Source organism: Polypterus senegalus, chromosome 7 (genome assembly GCF_016835505.1).
Source record: "Polypterus senegalus isolate Bchr_013 chromosome 7, ASM1683550v1, whole genome shotgun sequence".
Classification (NCBI taxonomy): domain Eukaryota; kingdom Metazoa; phylum Chordata; class Cladistia; order Polypteriformes; family Polypteridae; genus Polypterus; species Polypterus senegalus.
In genome coordinates, this window is record NC_053160.1 from 80,145,432 (window position 1) to 80,166,581 (window position 21,150).

The window sequence follows — 21,150 nt, forward strand, 5'->3', positions numbered from 1 at the left end:
GAAGTTACCTTTTTTTTTTTTTTTCACTTTTATTCTCTCAATCTCGATCACGATACATACAACCGCCCCCCCCGGGGATCTGACGGTGTTACTTTTTATCTGAAACTGGGAATAACTGTACATATGAGTGGTGTTTTGAGACAATCGAACTGGAAATTCTCTGATCTGGATGGATAAAAGCTGACACACAAACGCTGGCGAATCTGCCTTACAGTATTCATATCTCATTGTCACTTGATATTTTTGTATTCAATTTTATTGAGTGTTCCTGCTTACGCTGAATTAGTATGCGCCTTAAGGCTCGTGATGTCAAAGCCTCACTGACAAAAAAAAACAGAGGGGTAGGTATATATGATATTTGGAATTATTCATTTTATGACCTTATAGTACATTTTGGAAAACATTGTGGCACGGATGCAAAATTTTTCATATTCATTCGCGTACCTTCTTGCAGTTCTAATCAATGACTGCGTTTCCCCTCCGCCCCCCCAAATCTTGCCCAGTCTGCAAAGGACTCCAGGACATGCAGAGGAAAGAATGTTCCTCTGCAAGGTGAGCTATGAACGCTCTTCTTTTCTCAGTTGATCCCGTACATGCCTTTCACAGTACATGTGTTTTGATCACTGCTAGGTCAAGCTTGTTATAGCACAAGCAACCAGCCACCTGCGTGCTATTGCTAGCACTGAATAAGCTCACACCTTCTGGTGTCAGCACGCAGCACCGGGGTAAAAAAAGAAAGAGACAAATATTTTTGACATTTTGAAGAAATCATTGTATGACCTTAATAGTGCCAATCTTTTTTCACTTTTATTTTCTCAGTCTCGTTCATGCTCTCCTTCCCCTCCTGATCTGACCCTAACTAACTAACTAACTAACAGCATCTGCATAAATTCTCAAGAGATGGTGGCATCACATCTCCAGGATGCTCTCGTTTCAGATGCTCATGCATCGCGATGGTGCTGCCGTGAAAAGAAAGCTCCGCTTTGCATAATCTGTATTTTAACTTTTTTTTCTTTTTTGGTGAAGTGCTCCCACACTTTAGAAAGTTTCTATCTCAATTTTTTTCCATCTCCTTCCTCCTACTCTATCTGACTCGCCATTGCAACCACGTTTATTTAACTCTACATTCTTCTTCTCCTCAAACATTCTTCTTCGTTGGTAGGACTGTGTGCAGTCTTGACAAACAATAACAAACTATATTGTCCCCAGACGTTCATGTAGTGCATTGCAATTACAAAAACCCAATGTGGTTCTTTGTGACTGGAGCCTCTATTGAAAGTTCTGGTTATGACGCGTCGACAATAAAAAATTAGTGTCGACAATTTTTTGTAGTCGATGTTGTTGATTACGTTGACTAACCATTGCAGCCCTACTGAGGTACCTAATAAAATATTAAAGTATCAGGATCTAATTTTATTTTTCAGTGGTTTTAAGTAAAATATCAAAAAAAAAAATTGTTCTGCAGTAAAGTTAGAGAATTGGCTAATTGTCTAACACTTTTATAGGGCATTATATATACAGAAGTGATTTCAATATTTTACACATTTATTTTCAGTTATTTTTTTTATACTTGTTTATTTGCCATGGTTGCTGTTCATTTTATTTTCTCACATGTATATATATATATATATATATATATATATATATATATATATATATATATATATATATATATATATATATATATATATATATATATATAAATGTAATTTAAGGCTCTTGCAGTTTCAAAACCTTTTTCCTGATTGGCTAGAACCAGAATGCTTAATATGAAATATACTGTATATGCAAATTTTCCATAGCACAAGCCTTTATATCCTTTTGGATAGGAATGCCCTCCCTGAAGAACTTTAATGTAGGGTTTGGAATGAGATTTGGATCACCTTAGATTAACCAAGATTGGAGTGGAAGATGGCATTATCCATCTGTTCCATAAGTCTTATTCTCACCTGGACAAAGCTGACAGCACTGTGAAGATTATGTGTTTTGATTTCCTAAGTGCAGTCAGTACCATCCAGCCCATCTCTATTAAGAGGTAAACTAAGAGATTCACAAGTGGATGTACCTGTGGTGTTCTGAATACTGGACTATCTGTCTGACAGATTGTAGTTTGTGAGATTCGAGGACTTTGTTTCTAATACAGGTAAGAGTAACACTGGTGCACTACAATGAACATTTCTGTCTGCTTTTCTCTTTACTCTGTACACCTCAGACTAAAAATATAATATCAATTTATGTATCTTGCAGAAATTTGCATGATGGCTGTACACTTATGGGGGTGTATTGATTAGGGGGATGAGACAGAGTATAGTAGTCAGGTGGAGAAATTTGTTTCTTGGCGCAGAACAAATTGTCAGCAATTAAAAATCAGCAAAACTAAGGAACTGGTTAATGGCTTTCACCGCACCAAAGAGCCTCTGTGTCCAGTCACTGTTTATGGAGTGGATATAGAAGTGGTGCACTGCTACAAATACTTTGGGTCCTTATCATTGACAGGTTGGACTGGTTTTGTAACACATAGAAAGTATATAAGAAAAACAGAAGGCTTTTCATTAGAAGACTGCATTCCTTTAATGTGTGGTAGCAATATCCTTTACATTTGCTACAATGGTGTGATGGGCAGTTAAATTTTGTACACTGTGGTGTGCTGGGCTGGTAACATCACTTCAAGAGAGGCACACTGAACCAACAAACTAATTATGAACTATGTTGCACATCCTCTGTCTGACAGACTAACACTGAGTGGTTAAATGAGCCAAATACATGTGTATCCCTGAGAAGAAACTACTTTAGTTTGATTAAAAACCAGTACAAAATACTTGTCTCATGTATGGAAAGAAACACCAAGATGATCCCCAAGTCTTTCAAAATAATGTACTATGGACAGGTATACTAAACCTTAGAACTCTTTGGACAACACAGGTCCAACTATGTATTGCTTATAGCTAATACAGTGTTTAATAAGTAGAATATTATTCTTAGAGTAAATGATGGCATGGTAATGTGCTGGAATGCTATATGCTGCCTCAGGACCATGAATTATTCTTTTTACCAAAATATTCCTAAGAAGAATCTGTGGTCTTCTGTCCGTGGCCTGAAACTAAACCCATAAATATGTTATGCAGCAGGACAATAAACCAAAGTACAAAAGCAAGTCTAGAACTGAATGGCCTAGAAACCCAAAATTAATCAAGACTAAGTCTTGACTTAAACCCGAAAAGATGCTCCGTCAGGACCTAAAATGAGCAGTTAATACTTTCAAACCTAGCACTTTGCTTGAATTAAAGCAATTCTACTAAAGGAGTGAGCTACCAATCTCACATCAATGTGAAAGGTGAAAGATATATCAAATTATAGGAAGCGTTTAATTATGATTATTGCTGCTAAAGTTACTGCAACCAAGTATTGAAACCATGTGGGCAATTACTTTTTCACAAAAGAGATAGGGGTGTTGAATAACTTTGTTCATTGAAAAAAGAAAGCATTGATTTAAAAACTGTATTGTGTGTTCACTTTGATTTCCTTTCTGTAATATTACATTTTGTCTAAATGTCCCGGGATATTCATTATCTAAAATATTCATAAACATAGGATATTAGGAAGGGAGCAAACACTTTTGAAAGCACTGTTTATGTTATATATGTTTAGGTTCCTTCTGAGTATTTTTGTAGTATATTGTATTTAATTATACAACATTTCAGATTGCATATTTTTTCTTTGTAGGGTTTTTACAATAGGCTAATTTTAATTGATTTAACTGACATACAGTATGTATGTGTGTATATAAAAAAATATATGTGTCTGTGTGTGTGTGTGTGTATATATGTATATATTTATTTATTTTTTTTAATTTATTTATTTATTGATTTTTATTTATTTATTTTTAAAACAGGACAGCTTTAGACTGGGCCAGACATTTCAACCAGGCTGAAATTGTGGATCTTCTTGAATCTTCCCTGTAAGTTTTGTATTTATTGTAATAATTGTGTTTGTGGTTATTATTTTTCAAAGAATAAATAGGGTTCAATGCTTATACATATTGTTCTTATATACATTGGTTAAATAAAAACTTTTTTTTTTTTAAGGGTACTAGAACATTAATGCTTAATGGTAGGATCATTTGTGAAAGATACTGTATGTTGACTTGTTTACCTTCCATATTACTAGGTTCTTTGTACAGCGTTGTTGCTTAATACATATATAAACTGGCATACTGTGGAAATGTTGGTGTATGTTCTACATATGCTAGCTGCGGAACCCGTCCAAGACTGCATAAAATGTAGATCTTGTGATTTTTATTCGATATATGAATTGTCCATTTTGTCTGGAATGATAATACGCACCCTATCCCTTTCTAATAGTCTGATAACTATTGTATGGCGAAAGTAATATTTTTTTGATATTATTTAAAGTCAGCATAGAGCTTTTCTGCTCTTACTTTAGGAATGAATTTGTACTTCCTCTCTGTTACCTCTGGGATAGTCTTAGATCTTCTTTCTTGCACTGTACACCCCATACTCTAGGAAATATGAAAGCTATTGCCAAACCTTAATCTTTTGTTTCTGAAAGTACTTCATGATTCACTTTGTAGGTGTTTTGAGTCTTTTGTTTTGATAATTAATATCTGGACATCTCTTTTGTAGCATTACTGGTTGTTATGTTCACCATCTGATGGCTTCTTGTTTAAGAAAAAAAGATTAAAAAGGAAGTGTAGGAGCAAAAATTTAATATTTACAAAACTCAGTAACTTAAAGTGATAAAAGTGTAAGCAATGACAAATGTGGTTAAATTTTCCTTTTTCTCTCAGTTCATCTTTAGAGGCTGAAAATCTTGATGAAAGCATCCTTGTTCAGTCCAACAGTGGTGACCTCAATGCAGAGGACAGAGAGCTTCTGAAAATGTACCACCATAGTTTTGATGATGAAAAGGTTGACTTGGATCTCATCATGCATCTTCTTTATAATATTTGTCAAAATTCTGATGATGGTAATTAAATTCTAATTTTTTAAGCATATCTCACAAATGTTTTTATGATTTGTAATATAAAAATGGAGAATAAATAATTCCGAAAGCAACTGAATTAGGCAACTTCTTTTAAAGTTATTATAATCAGCCAGGAATTTATAAACGTATGTGTATTTGATTATAAAAAATCTAGAAATGTGTATGTCATTACCTTATTACACAGAAATGTGCTAAATCTCTGTATTGTTTATATTTTAATTTACAAAGTCATTATTGCTTCTGTACCTTAGTTTATATGGATATTTAACTAAAGCCCACATTCATTTCTTGTTGGTATATCTGATATTAACAAGTTGTAGCAGATTTATAGGTTCCTAATTAAAAAAAAAAAAAACTAGTTGTGCCACCAGACTTAAAACGGGTTGAAATCTAAGTTTGCATTGAACTATTTATTGGAATGTATTTTGTAAGGTTGTAAAAAAAGATGGCACATCACAACCATTAGCACTTCTCTTACGAATTTCATAAAAAAGATGCGTAACAGAGATATAGCAACCGGACAGACACACAGATAAACACACACACAGGCACTTGTGCTTTTATTAAGGTGGAAATACAAGACTTGAAAACCAACAGCAAAAATTTGTGCAGAATTTTGAAATCTGAAATCGATAAAGTTCATCAAATATTTATGTATTCTCTGCAGCACTTCTGGTTCACCATTAAGTTTTGAATGGCAGAGAGGGTTGAATCCTAGTGACAATGACATTAATCTAAAGGTACTATAAGCACACCAAGAATGCTATGATGATACTGTATATGCATCAGTTGTTTGACAAATAAGTGTTTGATAGGGCTAAATGTTATTTTTTGTGCCCAACTTTTTACATCATGTTTTGAGTCGCTTAACATCATGTTTTGCTCAATGCTTACAGTGATGGTTTTAAGACGACTCGCATACCCTTTTGGTTAGGATTTTGAAGGCTCGCAATGCAAAATTATGGCATGCTATCCTTTATCTTTAGATATAATATTTCCTCTTTAATTGACTATTTAATGTCTTGGACCAAGAGCTTTTGTCTAATTGAGATAGTGCTCCATTCATGCATTTGTTTCCAATTGATTGGTTATTGGTATCTGGAATTGTTTCAGGCTCATGCACCCTTTACTGCTGTGGACTGACATCTGATCTTTCTTAGTGATGTATTGTAATTTACTGAGGCCAGTTACCTCTGGAACAAATCCAGTGCAATACAGTTAACAATATTACACTACCAGAAAAAAACAGTTGTCATGCTGTTTAGCACTAGTGCTTACAATATCTGTTTGCCTTTGCTTATTAAGAACAGTTTCATACCTCTATGATCCATCAAGAAAGACTTTTCCACACCATTAGAAATTTATGGTCACTTGCCTGGCGTCATTTTCTGATGGGACAGTGTCTGATCACATACTGCTGCCATCAGGGGATAGCTGTAAAAAATCTGAAACATTCTCTCAACAGTTACACTGTAAATAGGATGTTTCAGGATGCTAACTTCTTTTCACCCTACACCTTCTCTGAAGTACCACCTGTATACCCCCATGCCTTTGCACATATCTGCAAACCTGTTGTTTTGGATTGTTTTTTGTTTGTTTGTTTTTTGAAATTGGACTACAACCTTTTTGTGCAACATTCCATTGCTTGAGCCAGTTGAGCATACAAAAATAAATGGACAGATGAAAAGTACTTATGTAGGACTTAATGTGTATGTGTGTATATAGATCACAATAAAAAGCACAGCACAATGGTGCTGCAGTAATGTTACTGTCTCATACCTCACATTCCATTTTGGGCTTAGATTTCTTACAAGGAATTTTTAATGTTCTGGAGGTGTTGTTACAGATTTACTTTCACAGATTCACAGAATGTTTTAGGTCATTTGTTGGCTGTACATTGACAAATTGCGAGCAGTTGTATACTCCATAATCATGTGGCATCCTATCTAGGCCTGCTTCATTGTGATTGCTTGAGCCGGATAGACCTGGCACTGGCTCACCCTAAAGCCTTTAATCTGATATGTGGCTATGAAAATTGTATTGCTATTACTCTGGATATTGGCAGCAGTTAAGGGGACTAAAATATAATCATGTCAAATAACAGTTTTAAAACCTTTGGCTGGTGAAATGACTGATTTGTGCATTATTTAAGATGAAATTTAAGGTGAAATATTAATCATAAAATAATAATAATAATATTCTCCCCTTCATACTTAAAAGAGATTTCAGTTTATTTTGTTGCTGTGCAGTATTGTTGATATTATATATTAGTTTATAAGGAGATAATTATTCAGAGCTTTCTACATTTTACACTTTCAGTCACTGAATTTCATATTTTTATGTACAATTTAACAGAATACTTCCTTAAACTTTAGGTGCTGTTTTAATTTTTCTCCCTGGATATGATGAAATTGTAGGACTTCGTGATCGAATTCTTTATGATGATAAAAGATTTTCTGACCACATCCATAGGTAAGATTTTGGAAAAATAATGTATAGTGGTATTGGATGATGAGGAAATAATTTTTCTACGAATCTTAATGTGTCTTTGTCTGTACTTCATATCAACAGTGTCAATGTTTCAGAATTCAATATTCTTCAGACGGACAACATTTTTATATTGTGTTTATGAATTGTTATTATTTGTGTGAGAGTTACTTTACTGATATTGAAAAGAAGTAACCACAAACATGCCGATCTATCCCATAGAAGTGCGCCCCACGTCGCCCTCTCCCAGCCCTCCTCTCTGGACTTCAGCGCTGAGCCGTTCGCCGCTAGTCGTGTTCTGACAGAGACGTTTTATTTATTCGTCCACGTGACTGTTGCGGAAACTGCCACATTATAACTTTTTTTTAATTGGCAGTACAGTAATCCCTCGCTATATCGCTCTTTGACTTTCGCGGCTTCACTCTATCGCGGATTTTAAATGTAAGCATATCTAAATATATATCATGGATTTTTCGCTGGTTTGCGGATTTCTGCGGACAGTGGGTCTTTTAATTTAGGGTACAGGCTACCTCAGTTTGTTTGCCCAATTGATTTCATACAAGGGACGCTATTGGCGGATGGCTTAGAAGCTACCCAATCAGAGCATGTATTACATATTAACTAAAACTCCTCAATGCTATAAGATATGCTTCCCGGCGCCCGCGCAGTGCTTGATTGTTTGCTTGTCTCTGCCTCTATCTCACCCTCTCTGACATTCTCTGCGCCTGACGGAGGAGGTGTGAGCAGAGGTGCTGTTTGCACAGAAGCTGTTTGCCTAGTGGATACGGACGCACCTCTAAGAAATGCCGCTTTATCGCGGTGCTTCCAAAAGCACACTTATTGATTTTTTGATTGTTTGCTTTAATCTCTCTCTCTTTCTCTCTCTCTCTCTCTCTCTCTCTCTCTGACCTTCTCTGCGCCTGATGGAGGAGATGTGAGCAGAGGGGCTGTTTGCTTAGAAGATACTGACGCTCCTCTAAAAAATGCCGCTTTATTGCGGTGCTTTGGATTACTTAAAAGCACACGTATTGATTTTTTGATTGTTTGCTTTTCTTTGCGAGCGCTCTCTCTGAAATTCTCTGCTCCTGAAGAGAAGATATATTTGCATTCTTGTAATTGTGAGAAAGAACTGTCATCTCTGTCTTGTCATGGAGCACAGTTTAAACTTTTGACTAAACGGTGTTATTTCATGTCTAGAGGGCTCTAATAACGTTAACAGTGTGGGAGAGTTTATAAGGGCTTAAAATATATAAAAATAACTATACAAACATATGGTTTCTACTTTGCGGATTTTCATCTATCGCGGGGGGTTCTGGAACGCAACCCCTGCGTTCGAGGAGGGATTACTGTACTTGATAGTAGAAGAGATGAGGAAAACAGCTTTGCGTCTTTCTACTTTTTAACTGTGCCGAGCTGTAAACAATGTGAAGATGACACCGCCTTCAGCGGCGAGGGGTTGTGAGAACAAAGTGGACGCTCGAAGGGGGCAGAATGTCGGGCTGCTCTGCCGGGTCCAGAGTTTTGCAGTTTCGGGCGGCTTCCTCTCTTCTCCCACCGTTTGTGACACTTCGAGTGCCCCGTCGGCTCCTGGCAGAGTGGAAATCATTGCAAATGAGTGTGATCTGCGCCATCGAAGCAAAACTCTCTTTGTAATTTGCACTTCACGACTACTTATTGTCCCTTAACTCTTTCAGGGCTGATGTCGACTTTTGTCGAAATTTGGGGGTAGAGGATGGTAATCCGCTGCAAACTGTGACAAAACTCGCCCTTTCATTTAAGTTTGACTTTCTTTGCTAGAAGGAAAGTTAAGTATCTTTGTTGATCTAACCTCGATTCCCTGCGTGAGTAGCTAACGGCAAACAAACTCAAAAATGGCACTGAGATCAGGCGAGAGTCTAAATATGTCATGGATGTTTTACGTATTCTCGCTGAATCGGGCTGTGACTTGTCAGACTTGGAATTTGATGCAAGTGATCAGGAGATGGACATCGAATTCGAAAGTGAGGTACAAGCATCAGCTGATCAGTCTCCAGTTGATCATGGTGTTGAGCACGTTCGTGTAGCAGATGCGCCTACCATAGCATTCGCCTGGGAGGACCACCACTTATGATGACAAGACCATACAGTATTACGTCACACTGAAACTGCCACCACTGCCCACTGTGCATTCCTGGTGGCCATTGAGGTGCCCCCACGCAGCCACTGGCTCCAGAGATGCCGAACATATGCCACCAGCAACCACAGATGTTTCTGTATGAAACCAGTTTTTTGGAAAAAATATTCAGCCCTCAAAGAGTTAAGGTGAGCTCAGGTCGCTAAAACCCTGCAACATTCAAGGTTGCTTTTGTGATAAATTCTTTTAAGAAAATGGAGGGTTTACATCTAAGAAGATGTACCGACCTCTTCATGTTAAGTTTTGGACTTGGGAATTGTTTGGACCTTCTGCCCGTTAAGCACGGAAGGGTAGCGTCCACATTTTTCAGAAGAATTTTTCTCTTAAATCACAGGCACGTAGTGCAAGGTTGTCAGGCAGAAATTTGCAGGATCGCATAGAAAATGTAATTTCTATACCACAGCGGTCGTGTAGCGCCCTTCACAAGGGATCTGCTACCGAGAGATGATCCAAATTCATTTAAGCTGCTGTTAATGCTACTTACCTGTTGTGTTATAGCGCCCTTAAACTGTACTTTACCCGAAAGCACTCCAGTACTGCTCAATGTATGAGGTGCGATCTAAAAGTTCCTGGAATGCATTTATTTAAAATCATGCACACCAAATAACAATTAATGGTGAACAGTTCCTTCAAAATAGTCACCTGAAGAATTGATACACCAATCCCAGTGAGATTTCAACCTTTCGCAGCACCACTGGAAGTCATTTTTTGTTAGTGTGTTCAAGACGTCTGTTGTTACCCCTTGGATCTCCTCCACCGTCTCAAATCTGCGTCCCTTGAGCCTCATCTTCATCGTAGGAAATAAAAAAAAATCAAACGGTGCTAAATCAGAGTGGGGAATGGCAGTAAACTTTGTAGAAGCCAAATATTTGCGCACAATCGGAGATATGTGAGCTGGTGCATTGTCGTGATGCAAAAGAAATGACTTGTCAGCCCACATCTAAGGACGTGTTCGGCAAATTCAATTTCGCAAACACCTTGGAACATCCCTGTAGAATGCTCCATTTACCATCTGTCCTTTTGGCACAAATTCCTTGTAGATGACGCCCTTCACATCAAAGAAGCAAATGAGCATTGACTTGGTGTTGCTGTGAACTTGTCAAGCTTTTTGGGTCTTTCAAATCACTTATTTTCACGGACAACCCTTCACAGAAACAACCGAAGTTTAAACGAGAACTGCAATTTGAAACACAACTGCGCTGACGTTATAACGCATGATGACAGGTCTCAAGGACAACGTGAACTGCTATCTACCGCCGATTGATATAACCAAACCCTTCTGGCTGCAGAATAAATGCATTCCGGAACTTTTGGATCGCATCTCATATCTTTACTTCTCAAATGTTAATGTTTTACTGTTTAATAATTTATATACTACATTTTTTTTTCCTTTGCACTCAGTGAGTGAAGCCACTGGGTAATCAGCTAGTTATGTAATAAAAATATGCAGTACAACACTGATTTATTTTTTGTGAAAGTAGTTATGTAGCTGCTATAGTATTTTGTATATTTAATTTGATCTTGCTAAATTAAACTGAGATTCTAAGATAACAACAAAATGTTTTCTTTATAATATGTGAATAGTTTGTCCGGTTGAAGTTACTGCATGTATCCATTTCTGTTTCACTGTGTGAGTTATGCTTCCTTAACATTCCTTAACATCTGTAATCTTTTGTTTTTCTAAATACTGTATATTCCAGTAGCCAAGGCCTGAAAAACAAAAGTGAACATATAATTTTTTCAGTTAAAAAGTTTATAAATCTAAAAGGCTTGGATGCCTAGTGACTTCCAATAAATCTGAGTAAGTCAGAGATGTTTGGACTAAAATAAATAGTTGTTAAATATGGGGGCACCCTTAGAAATGTCCGTGTCTTAAAATATATTCTAGGTAGTAGATTCATTTTGAGAATGTTAGTTCTTCCAGCTATAGTGAGTTGGAAGAACGACCACCCATTAGCATCTTCTTTAACACTTTCTATAAAATTGCCATTATTGAGATTAAATGGTTCTTTAATTGTCCTTGTAACAGTTACTTCTAATCATTTTAACTGAAGCTGTCAGAAAAAACTTTAGTCTGGTTTCTGGGGAACGTTTAATTAGGAAGACAATGCTCTTGTTCAGCTTGATTTTAAATCAAGAGACATTATGAAATATAATATGAGAACTTTACACAGAGCAACACTTTGTTTTTGAGTTTCTGTCTTATAAGTATAATATTCTAGGAACACATTTTTCTATATTCTAGATCAGTGCTTCCTAAACTCAGTCCTGGGGACCCACTGAATACTGTCAATAGGTGACTGCCTCACTAAGGATTTATGTTTTTACACTCATACCAGTTTGACTCTTTGCCTTGAATCTAAAATGACTTCTAACACTTTAACAGCTGTATTTGGAGTAGCATGAAATGAGAACTTTGTCTAAAGGGAAAAGCTATTTTAGTATTCTATACTACTGTACATTGCTTGAATTAAAACTCATTTTTCTTAACTGAAAGAATCCTAATGCACTTTTCATAAGTATTGGGATACTAATGTACTATGTTATCTTACTTTGGAAATATGAAATTCTGTCTCTAAAGAATGCTTTAAGACTTTAGAATTTCGTAAGATGTATTAATGTTACCTTAAAAAAAGCTTGAGGTCTTTGATTGACTTTTGCTGCTTTTTTTAATATATTTGAGAAATCATAACTGACAGTACACAATAGAGGCAGTAGCTGGAGGTTATGTTTTTTTGAAATGCAGTGGTTGTACTGTATTGTTTTTTTGTGAATGTATTTTTGCATGAATTGTTTGTTACCTTCTGTGTTTTGTTACTTAAAAAAGAAATGAATAAGTCGAAGAAGCCCTTGAGCTAGATCATTGAAAATTTTCAGACAGTTGGCCTGGGCCAAACTGAGACACCACAAGGGTAGGTTCCTCTTCTTTGCGCTACAATTTGAGAAACCTATTTACCTTAGATCATAATCTTTCCCCTTCCTTAGGTATGTCAATATATGTCTGATTAATTAATTTTAGAATAATAAGTAGCCACACTATGTGGCACGGTTGCGCAGTGGGTAGCGATACTGCCTCTCAATAAGGAGACCTGAGTTAGTTTCTCAGGTCCTCCCTGCGTGGAGTTTGCATGTTCTCCCCATGTCTGGGAGGTTTACTCCCACAGTCCAAAGACATGCAGGTTAGGTGAATTGGCGATTCTAAATTGTCCCTAGTGTGTGCTTGGTGTGTATGTGCGTGCCCTACAGTGGGTTGGCACCCTGCCCGCAGTTTGTTTCCTGCCTTGCACCCTGTGTTGGCTGGGATTGGCTGCAGCAGACCCCTGTGACCCTGTAGTTAGGATATAGAGGGTTGGATAATGGATGGATGTATATAGTACATTACTATATTCTTCTTTTAATATATTTATGTCTGTGCTCAAATGAATGAGGTAAAATCCTTTTAACATTAATTTTTGCCAAGACACAGATGTTTCTATGGTCTGAGAAATTTTGGACCCTAAAGCCTAAGGATATGAGCTACAGGGTGACAAGGGCATCAGAGCCCTACAAGTAATCAAAACTGTTAAAGCCCCTGATTTCTCACACCTATTCTTGAGAAACAGAGACAAATAGTGTGGTTCCTCCCTAAGCTTATATATAGACGATTGTCTTTTAAAGATATCTTGGCTATATTTTGTGAACATGGCATGCCAAATTCTGTCATTTAGTCAGTCATAATCACCATTTCTTTTCAAATTTTGAAAAAGCAACTATAAAATGTTTATGTAATTTTGATTTCAGGTGCATTTTTGCAAATGTTCTTTTTATAAGAATTGAATAACAGCTTAATTCACGTCTTCTCTTGATTTTGATTTTACCTGACTTGAAAACTACTATACCTAGTTTGTAAACCTTCTTCTCAGTTTAGTTTTGATTTTTGTACCCATTGTGGTGCTGTTGTTCTCAGTATTTTTTATGTTATCAGGAACCAACATTTCTTCTTTTAAAATAAACTGATTTGTTAATTTCAGATAAAGGCAGGGTCTGCTTTAAAAGGTACAGGCACAAGTTAGGAAGGTGAGAAAGTAGCTCAGACTTGCAGTAGAAGATGTTTGCTAAGAAAGGGATTTATTTTCGAAAAAGCACAACTGAAGCCAACTGCTGCCATTTTTCTTCAGTTCTTTAAGGATCTTAGTACTAAGCAAACTCTAAATGTTTGTCCTGCTTAATGCTGTTTTCTACTCTTTCATGGAGTTTAATAATTTCCTTGGCATAGCTAACTTGTTTGATACACATTTTATGAACCTCTATACAGTGTCGAGGGTGCCAGGGGCCACGACCCGGCCGCGACGCCTTGGAGGACCGGAAGTGGGCGTATGCCCATCTGGGATCACGTGGGGGCCGCCTTCCTGGTTGCTTTGGGGGCCACGGGTTCAGGGCATGGAAGCCCCACCCTGTAGGGGCCCGTGGTCACCACCAGGAGGCGCCCAATGCCTTGGGGACCCTGGACCTCAGCACTTCCGCCACACCAGGAAGTGCTGGGGGGAAGAGAAGCAGGGACACCCGGAGAGCTTCCGGGAGAACAGCCGGCACTTCCGCCACACTGGGGCGTGTCAGCGGGAGATTGCCGGGGAGCACCTGGAGCTCATCCGGGTGTGGATAAAAGGGGCCGCCTCCCTTCATTCAAGGCGAGAGTCGGGAGCGGAGAGGACTAAGCTGGAGAAGGCAAGGAGGCGGCCTGAAGAGAGTGAGAGATAAGCATTGTGTGGCCAGGACTTTGGGGGTTTTGTGGTGCACTTATTGTAAATAGTTGTGAATAAACGTGTGTTTGGGTGACAATGATGGTGTCTGCCTGTCTGTTTCCGGGTCAACCTCCACAACAGTCTGATGCTGTTCATTTCCACAGTCTTTCATGTTAGCCCTTGATTATATCCTTCTTTTACTAGTCTGCAATATCTTTGCATCCCATTTTGAGTGCAAATGTCAAGCTCTGCTTAAATCAGTTCAGCAGGATTAACTGTTATATACCAGTAGGGTTGAATTTTATACACTGTCTTTGCTAATACTTTTCCACAGTAAGCATTCTTGTACTTTAGCACATCTTATGACTTCTTTTTGTTGGTGATACAGTCAGTGATGCTAGAATCATGTTTAAACTGACCATCATCAAAATTGGAATACTTAATGGTTGCACTAGTAGTGCAGGAGAAAGCCATGTTCATACTTTATATATGCCTTGACTTTTAAAATTAAAATACACACCTACCATTATCTTTTTTATTTGGTGCCTTAAACTTCCTTAGTTCCGTTACTAATAAAATCTTGGTTGTTTTCAGCTGATAATTGATACTTTATTAAATGAATGATATAAGGAGTTTTGTGCACAATTTTCTCACCTTTGAATGATATAAGGAGTTTTGTGCACATTTTTCTCACCTTCAAGATTTTTTAATATTGTAGTTTACTATTTTATTGTATTTTTGTAGTTAAGTAAACATGATCTAAACTGCAAAAAGTAAAATGTGCAAATATTTAAGGGTCTACCTGCATTGTGGAAGAGTTACAAAATACTATTAAAGGTGAAAAAATCTATGACATAATTCATAATGATTTTAGCCTTTATGTCAGTGTAGAAGTTTGATATCCAATGTGTGTATTCAGAGAATTTCTTTAACTACTTGTATTAAAGTATATAATACTGTAATAGTGCAGTGTGAAAAAAAAAATCATGCAAAAAACATTTTCTATAGACCCTGTATACTATTTCTTCTTAGGTACCAGGTTTTTACACTACATTCTAATATGCAGACATCTGACCAGAAAAGAGTTCTACGAGTATCTCCTCCTGGTATTAGAAAAATAGTAAGTATCTTAAAAAATGGAAGTAAACTTAACCAGTGCTCAGTAATTGTACTTATATGTAATGTTTTGTTTTGCACTGTAGATTCTTTCAACCAATATTGCAGAAACCAGTATCACGGTCAATGATGTGGTCTTTGTTATTGACTCTGGCAAAGTCAAAGAGGTATGTTGTGTAGGAAAGAACTAGAAACAGACTGTTCTGTCCTGATAACACAGAACTGTACTATAAACTTGTCTGATTTTTTTTTCTTTTTTTGCTTTAGAAATCCTTTGATGCTCTGAACCATGTGACAATGTTAAAAATGGTATGGATCTCAAAGGCAAGTGCAATCCAGAGAAAAGGAAGGTACATTAAGTTTAAATTATATTGCTTTTTTTAAATATAATAGAATGCACTGTGAGTCTTTTTGTCTTTCACAAACTAAAGTGGACATACTAAACATTGTGTGATAATGATCTGTGTTTGCTCATCATTATTTAGGCCAAATGGACATTATTCCATGCACATAAGAAAAAATCATGTACTTTTGAGAGTTAACATAACAGTTTAAAGCTAATAAATAGCAGAGAAACAAATATCAAAGTAAGCACCAGAAGTATCATTTATAATTAGTTCTGTGACTGTATGAAAACTAACTTTCTTTAAAAATCAAAAAAGAGCTAGGTGACAATATATATAGAACAGGAACCAGTTTAGTGTAATCTGGGGGTGTGCTTTTAAGAAATAATATATGGGAGTAAATCTGTAATATTTTTTTCTTTTTTTTTGTTTAAAAAATATACAGTGATTTGAACATTTCATTTTGGTTAGGCCTTACAACTTTAGACAATATGTATTAAGGCTGCAGCCAAATCACTGTTGGCCAATTCTACCCTTGAAAAAGCTCATTAAAACAAGTACCATCCATCCATCCATTTTCTAACCCGCTGAATCCGAATAGGGTCACGGGGGTCTGCTGGAGCCAATCCCAGCCAACACAGGGCACAAGGCAGGAACCAATCCTGGGCAGGGTGCCAACCCCACCGCAGGACACACACAAACACACCCACACACCAAGCACACACTAGGGCCAATTTAGAATCGCCAATCCACCTAACCTGCATGTCTTTGCAAGTACAATACCAAAAAATCGGAAATATGACAGAGTTTTTAATATAAGATTTAATATTAAATGTTACAAATATTTTACTATTGATCACTACTTAATTATGTGCTGTACCGTTTTTGAAATTATAAAAAAAGACCAATTAGTCAATTCTGTAGACTCTAAAGAGTAAATTCCTGCTGCTTAATACTTTCTTTGAGATGTTGCAATTCTGTATCATTATTTTCATTTATTCACTGTCAAAAGTCACAGGTATTAGTTACATATACCTAGATTTATGTTGTTTACATTTATGTTTCTAAATTTAGGACTAAATTAAAGTAGGAAGGTCCATCAGCTTTTCTGATCTGTTCTAAATATTTAAGGCTTTCTATACAAGGTTTTCCTACTGGTTGTTGGAAGTCTAATTTTCTTTTGTTGTTTGCTCTGTTGTATTATTTTTTTGTTACTTTTTCAGTCTTTTTGCTTGTAAGCCTTTATAGGTAGTCCTTATATTAGTTTTTAATTGTAGTGAACTCTTTAGTTTTTCAGTTTAGGGTACTCTAGCTTTGTAGTGCCTTAAAGACAATGATAAACCACAGAGAATCTGGCAGCTACCTCTGTGATAGGCTTAGCATAAGGCTGTTATGACATCCACCATTCCAGTAGCTGCTTTTTGTCCTGCTCACTGCAACTATGAAACCAAACTAGCTCAGACCTAATTTTCTAATTTGTGGCAACAGTGCATATCAATGTTGATTCATTTTATTTGAGTGGTTGTGCTACTTTTATACTTAAAAATAAACAAAATTCAGTACATTCAAATTTTAGCACCAACCTATTCCAAGGCGGAGTGTATATAGGGTGGAGTGGTGGCTCTGAGGCTAGGGATTTGGAAAGGCAATTGGAAGGTTGCTGGTTCAAATCCCGTAAATGCCAAAAGTGGGCCCTTGAGTAAGGCACTTAACCAGCAATTGCTCCGTCCTGGGTATGATGTTAACCTGCATCCAGCCCTGTATGTAGACCCTCCAAACTGCAGGGAAAAAACCTGGGGGTTGGTACTCCAGCCACCATAAAAAACCTCACACTGTTCCATTTCATCTAAGCTAGTGTGGTGCTAAGGTGCCACCCGTTGCGTGGCTGCACTTGGGTCCTAATCAGGGATCCTGAGTTGGTTTGACATGTGGTGGGTGCGGCAATGCAATGTATAGATGGGTTCAGTAAATATTTGGCAAACTTTACTCCAGGAAATGCTAAAAACTTTCAATTGTATAATTTTCATGTGGCAGCATCTGCTGCAAATGAAAATGTTATTTGCACTGCATTTCACACAGTTTTACAAGAGGAGAGATTAGGATTCGAGTCCAGCAGGTGACACCTCAGCACCACACTAGAACAGTGTGAGTTTTTTTTTTTCCCCCCAATGGCTGGAGTGCCAATCCTGCCACCAACCACCATGTTTCCCCTGCAAGTTGGTGGACCTTCTTACAGGGCTGGTTGCAGATTAACGGCATACCCAGCACAAGACAATTACAGGTTAAGGGTCTTGCTCAAGGGCTCAACAGAGTAGAGTCAGTTATGTTATTTACAGGTTTCAAACCAGCAACCTCCCGATTGCTGGCGCAGAGCCACCACTCTGCCCAGTATTGCAAGATTAAACATAAATGTAATAATCTTTTTTCTTCTTCTACATACCATTTAATCTTTTTGTCTGTACGAATTAAATGGTAACTAATTTGAATAACCTTGCTATAGATTGGTGTCCTGTCCAAGAGTGGTTACTGTCTTATGTTTCTGTGTAATCTCTGGCTTTGTCCATGACCCAATAAAGAAGTAGTTTTGAAAAATGAAGGATTGTCTTTTTTACATACTTTTAGTCTCCCTTCTGATTTTTGAGAGGTAGTTCTTCTTGATTTCCTGTGTCAGTTTTGATCTTTTGTTCTGTGTATTATAATTTTCTTTAGATCTCTTTTAATACTTAACATTAATTTGGTTGTGCTCTGAGCTTACATTATTCTTAACATTACCTTTCCATTTCTTTTTCATACATTTGATTTCAGTTTCTCTCAACTTCATTACCACAGTTATACCACTAAAGAGACATATACAGTACATACAAACATTCACAATAAGAAAAGTGATTTTCCTAGTTCATATTTTGAGCTTCCAAATCACACTGAAACTCCAGAAAGTCCTATGATGCAACATTAATATCTGGCAACAAGAAGACTCTGAGAGCAGCCAGAGAACAACGGCAAAAAGAGTAACCTAAAGTCAGTCTTTTTCCATCTCTCTCTTTCTAGTTAAGTGCCTGTGAGATAGACCTTTCATGTTTTAGAATGGGTCCTTTTATCAGTCTTTTAGCAAACTGATAAATATTTGGTAGATACTGTGGTATGGTGGGCAGTGGTGCTGCCTCATTAACCAGCATTCAGGTTTTGAAACCTGCATCCAGAGGTTGTCATTGTGGAGTTTGCATGTTCTCTCTTTGTCTTCATTAGTCTTCTTTTGGGTGCTGTTCAATTCCTTCCACATCTGCAAAGACTTGCATGTTAGATGACTTGAATTTCTAGATTAGTTCTGTGTGTTATTGGGCCCTGTGATAGCCTGGCTGCTTAGGCTCCTGTTCCTCATGACTCTGAATTAGTTGAAGCATATTTGATAAAGTTAGATTATTTAATGTTATACTAAATATTTAATGATCATTAGGAGCAAATTTTAAAATTGTAATTTTAATGTTAATGGTTGGTGTGTCCCATTTAAAGTATGGTCTTTCACTGTAAAATAATTTGGTTAATTGCACATAATTTAATGTTTGATTTAATGTTTTACAGAGCTGGGCGTTGTCGACCAGGCATTTGTTTTCATCTGTTTAGCAGATTGCGCTTTAAAAACATGTTGGAGTTCCCGATACCAGAACTTCTAAGAATGCCCCTTCAGGTAGGCATTTTTGTGTCTATTTATTTTAAGGAATCATAGATGCAAACTATTTTATTCTTGTTAAATATATTACAAATGTAATGTTAAGCCAGTTACTACCCCTAAATGAGGTGCTGAACCACACATTACATGTTTGGGGTTATATCCTTGAGAAACAGGATAATTTATTGTTACATTTATTATATTTGTGGTTACTAAATCAAGTAGGCAAAAAACATGTAACATCATCTTTTTGCTTGTTGGGGGAGGAAATATGTGAGATTTAAACAAAAAAAACTAGATTATTTGGTTAAATAAGAAGTCATGCCTCTAATTAAAAATGAGTAATAGAATGCAAGGTCTAAAATAGTAGTCATTGTGAACTTTTTGAGAGTAATCTTTTAATCTTTAAATATAAAAAATTTGAAAGTTGCCGGATCTTGGGCATACCACAGTACAGAGGAAAATATATTTAAGGACAGTGTCTGTGAGAAAACTGAAAAATCAATGGGATCAAAAGAGCCATGGTCATGAGTATCACATCTACCAAAAAAATCTCATTTGAGATATTGTGCTGTCCATAGGAGTGGCAATAGTAGAGTGAAGACAATATTGCTGGCTTTATCATATACAATATTTAGGGGTAACTCCCCCCAGCGCGACACACAACATAATACCCCAAAATCTCAAAAATTCTTTAGCTGAGTTTTGAAATGTGGTGACTTTACACTTTTTATTTTATTTATCGATATTTATTAATATACTAACATTCATGCTCAGTGTTGTGTTGAGAGTGGACTTTATGAAATGATAGAGGAGAAGCGACTGACAGGCCATGGGAGCAGCAGCACTAACCATGGGGGGGGCAGGATGACTGAAGAAGGAATGGTGTTTTCGACAGAAAAAAAAAGACGTGATCATGTTTCGCATGAACATTCAGATTTGAAATGGAAGGAGAAAGTTAAAATTATAAAGCTCCAGTCAGGGTGTCAGGCACTGTGGCTGTAAGTGTGTGAAAAGGGAGTGAGAGAGAAGTCGAGGCGTAGGTGATGTCCTCACATAAAAGACAAGCCAGGGTCAACTGTGTCAGTTTAAACTCAATGATTTCCCCACAGGCTACTCCATTGTAAAATGCATTCGCATCTGTGGACCCCGGCCTCCAAAACTGTACATGTAAATCCACAACTGCTTACTTTGAAAAGGAATGGTACACCCCCACACTCAATTTTTTTTACATATACAGTACATTCACATCTGTGGAACACACATACAACTAACGAAAAAAGAAAAAGAAATACTTGAGTGAAAGACATAAAAAATGAAAATGCATGATGGCCAGAGGAATGATGGGTAGAGACAACAGAAGCCATGGTATTTCATCCACACCTAAATGCCTCCTTTTTATTCCCGATTTCCTCATTTTCTTTTGGTGATTATTTCCACCTATGTCATTACATCTGTGTTGAATGTTAAGATAAATAGGTTCTGCCAGATTATGGCCATGGTTGCTTTGAAATGATCATGATAACCACAATTAAAAAAACAAAATCTATGTCCAAATACTGTACTGTAGTTATATTTAAGAAAGAAAGCAGATGTACTTAACAATGAATGATCAGACAAAATACTAAATGGTTATAA

At 36.9% G+C, this 21,150-nt stretch overlaps 1 protein-coding gene across 2 annotated transcripts in view; it reads left to right on the plus strand.

The window, feature by feature from the left end:
• LOC120532677 (3'-5' RNA helicase YTHDC2) overlaps positions 1-21,150 on the plus strand; it is a 98,371-nt gene that overhangs the window by 45,145 nt on the left and 32,076 nt on the right. For both annotated transcript variants that reach the window (XM_039758935.1, XM_039758936.1), the window contains 7 exons: positions 3,893-3,958; positions 4,808-4,986; positions 7,380-7,476; positions 15,418-15,505; positions 15,588-15,668; positions 15,769-15,851; positions 19,425-19,530. In XM_039758935.1, coding sequence (XP_039614869.1) covers positions 3,893-3,958; positions 4,808-4,986; positions 7,380-7,476; positions 15,418-15,505; positions 15,588-15,668; positions 15,769-15,851; positions 19,425-19,530 — 700 coding nt within the window. The remainder of the gene's footprint in view (positions 1-3,892; positions 3,959-4,807; positions 4,987-7,379; positions 7,477-15,417; positions 15,506-15,587; positions 15,669-15,768; positions 15,852-19,424; positions 19,531-21,150) is intronic.